The sequence below is a fragment of the Hemiscyllium ocellatum genome, chromosome 50 (assembly GCF_020745735.1).
Source record: "Hemiscyllium ocellatum isolate sHemOce1 chromosome 50, sHemOce1.pat.X.cur, whole genome shotgun sequence".
In the NCBI taxonomy this organism is placed as follows: domain Eukaryota; kingdom Metazoa; phylum Chordata; class Chondrichthyes; order Orectolobiformes; family Hemiscylliidae; genus Hemiscyllium; species Hemiscyllium ocellatum.
The window spans coordinates 9875221-9877619 of NC_083450.1; the positions used below are offsets into that span (position 1 = coordinate 9875221).

General features: G+C 57.1%; 1 protein-coding gene across 1 annotated transcript in view; it reads right to left on the reverse strand.

The window, feature by feature from the left end:
- Positions 1-409: 409 nt before the first annotated feature.
- Positions 410-2399, reverse strand: part of LOC132805550 (toll-like receptor 13) — a 3357-nt gene continuing 1367 nt past the window's right edge. Inside the window, exon 1 of the mRNA XM_060820661.1 lies at positions 410-2399. This exon is cut by the window's right edge and continues 1367 nt beyond it. Coding sequence (XP_060676644.1) covers positions 926-2399 — 1474 coding nt within the window. The 3' untranslated portion in view covers positions 410-925.

Consider the following 2399-nt stretch of genomic DNA (forward strand, 5'->3'; position numbering starts at 1 on the left):
GGTGGTCCCCCTTGTCCAACGAACAAGAACGAGGGGGACGTCGATTTAAAGTCATGTGCAGATAAAGTAAGGGTGATGTGAGGCAAAGCTTTCTCACACAGTGAGCCTGGTTAGGAAGGTTAGATCACATGGGGTCCAGGGATGTGCATACACAGTGGGCTTGGCAGTAGAAAACAGAGAGTGGTCAGAGGGAGTTGAGGCTCAGACTGGAAGCCTGTGATGTGCTGTAAGAGTCGGTGCTGGGTCTCCTACTGTTCGTGGTTGTCAACGTATTGGTCCTGTGGAAAAACAAATTTTGAAAAAAAACAACAAAAATCGAGATCTGTTTCTCACCCCAGCAGCTCGGAGTGAGAGATGGGAATAAAGACAAAATACTGGAAAGCCAAAACAAGCACAGAGATCGCTGGAGAAACTCAGCAGTTCTGTCAGCATTGGTGGAGAGAGAGAGAGAGAGAGAGAGGCAGGGTTAACGTTTCGAGTCTGGTCTGACTGGTCTTCAGAACGTCAGCCTGTATGATCAGGGTCAGGACGCAGAAAGCAGTCATTGAAGAGGAGTCATTCCCGTTAACTCTGCTTCCCTCTTCACCAATGCTGCCAGGACCTGCTGAGTTCCTCCAGCGTGGTCTCTGCCTCCGACCGGCCGGAAGGGGAAACGGGATGATCACCTCGCTCCCCTGTCTGGGCCCGTGGGGTCAGTTGGGGAGGAAGTGAGGCCTGCAGGTGCCCGGAGGTCAAAAGGTGTGGCTCTGGCCACTCAGTCAACGTCCGGGGAGCGGGAGGGACGACGGACGAAAGGGCTAACACTTGGAAGGTTGGACGGAAATGCAACAATATTGAGAAGTGATGGCGAGGGGAGGCCGTGTGGTGAGGGTCACTGGGGGGAGAGGGTGACAGGGCAGAGCACAGGTCCTGACAGGATTGAGCTTTAACTGTCCAGCTCAGCGTCCCTGTCTTTGACTCGACTGGACCCTTTGATGGCTGCCCTCACTTTGACCCAAAAGAGTTTCTGTGCCTCAGCGTCCGTCGGCCACTGGATGTAAGTCTTCTCCCTCATCACCTTCCGCATCTTGTGGTAGGTGGAGAGCTCGGCTTCCGGAATCTTCTCCAGGAAGAGCAGGACCACGACGTCCTTGAGCTCGTGGAAGAGCCTGTAGCTGGCCAGCTCGAGCTCCATGGAGCACCACTCGCTCTCCAGGTAGCTGCGGCTCATGACGCAGACGGTCTTCCTGCTCTGGTAGATGCTCTCCACGATGTTGTCGATGATGTACTTGCCCAGTTCAAAGTCTCGGTGGTGGAGGCAGAGTTTAAAGCACTGAGGGCCGTCGTCTTCCAGGTTGGGGACCAACTCCTGCAGGACCCACCCTTCGTCGTTGGAATTGTAGGAGATGAACGCGTCGTATCTGTAGGACTGTTGACTCTCTTCCCTCCCCCTGTAGTCGTTCAGCCAGGAGCGTAAAATGTACAGTCCGTACTTAATGTGCCAGTACCCTTTGGCATAGACGACAGGGGTAAACGTGAACAGGAGCAAGACTGGCAAGATTATTTCGAACATGAGCTGTCCGACGTCCAAGTAGCAGACCCGCGTGTCGAACTTGTACAGGTATTCGTGCTGCTGGTTGGCACAGGTCTGGTTGTAAAAATAGACGACCTGTACCCTGGGGTTAGACAGGGACCAGTTCTGGAACCAGCCGTTGCTGCAGACGCAAGGGAGCGGATTCTTCCTCAGGTCCAGGTAGCTCAGGGAGGGCAGGTGCTCCAGCACGCTGCTGTTGACCGTCTGGATGGCGTTCTTGCCCAGCGCCAAGCTCCTGAGGTTGGCGAGGCCGCCGAAGATCTCGACCGACAGGAAGCGGAGGCCGACGTTCTCGAGATCCAGCCTCTCCAGGCGGCCCAGGTTCTGGAAGACGCCCGGGTCCAGGCTGTGGACCCCGTTGCAGGTGTCGGGCATGGAGAGGACCCGCAAGTTGACCAGGCCCTGGAACATGCGGCTGGAGGAGAGTGACATCTTGTTCCCTCCCAGGTACAGGCCCCGGAGGGAGCTGAGACCCCTGAAGAAGCCCGGGGGGATGATGTTGATGCCGTAGGGCTGCTGGGCCTGCAGTTTGAGGACGCCAAGCCTGCCCAGGTGGACGAAGGGAGCCCTTGTGGCTAGGCCGCTGTTGTAGCGGATCCAGTTCTTGGCCAGGTCCAGCACCCTCAGCGACGGGAGGTGACTGAAGACCTCCCCGCTGATGTGGGTGATGCTGTTCCTGTCCAGGTAGAGCTCGGTCAGGTTGTGGAGGCCGCCGAAGGACAGGCCGGTGAGACTCCGGAGCCTGTTGCCGCCCAGGTCCAGGGTGGCCAAGCTGCTGAGGCTGGCGAAGACGTTGGGGAAGAGGATGGCGACCCGGTTGTTCCTC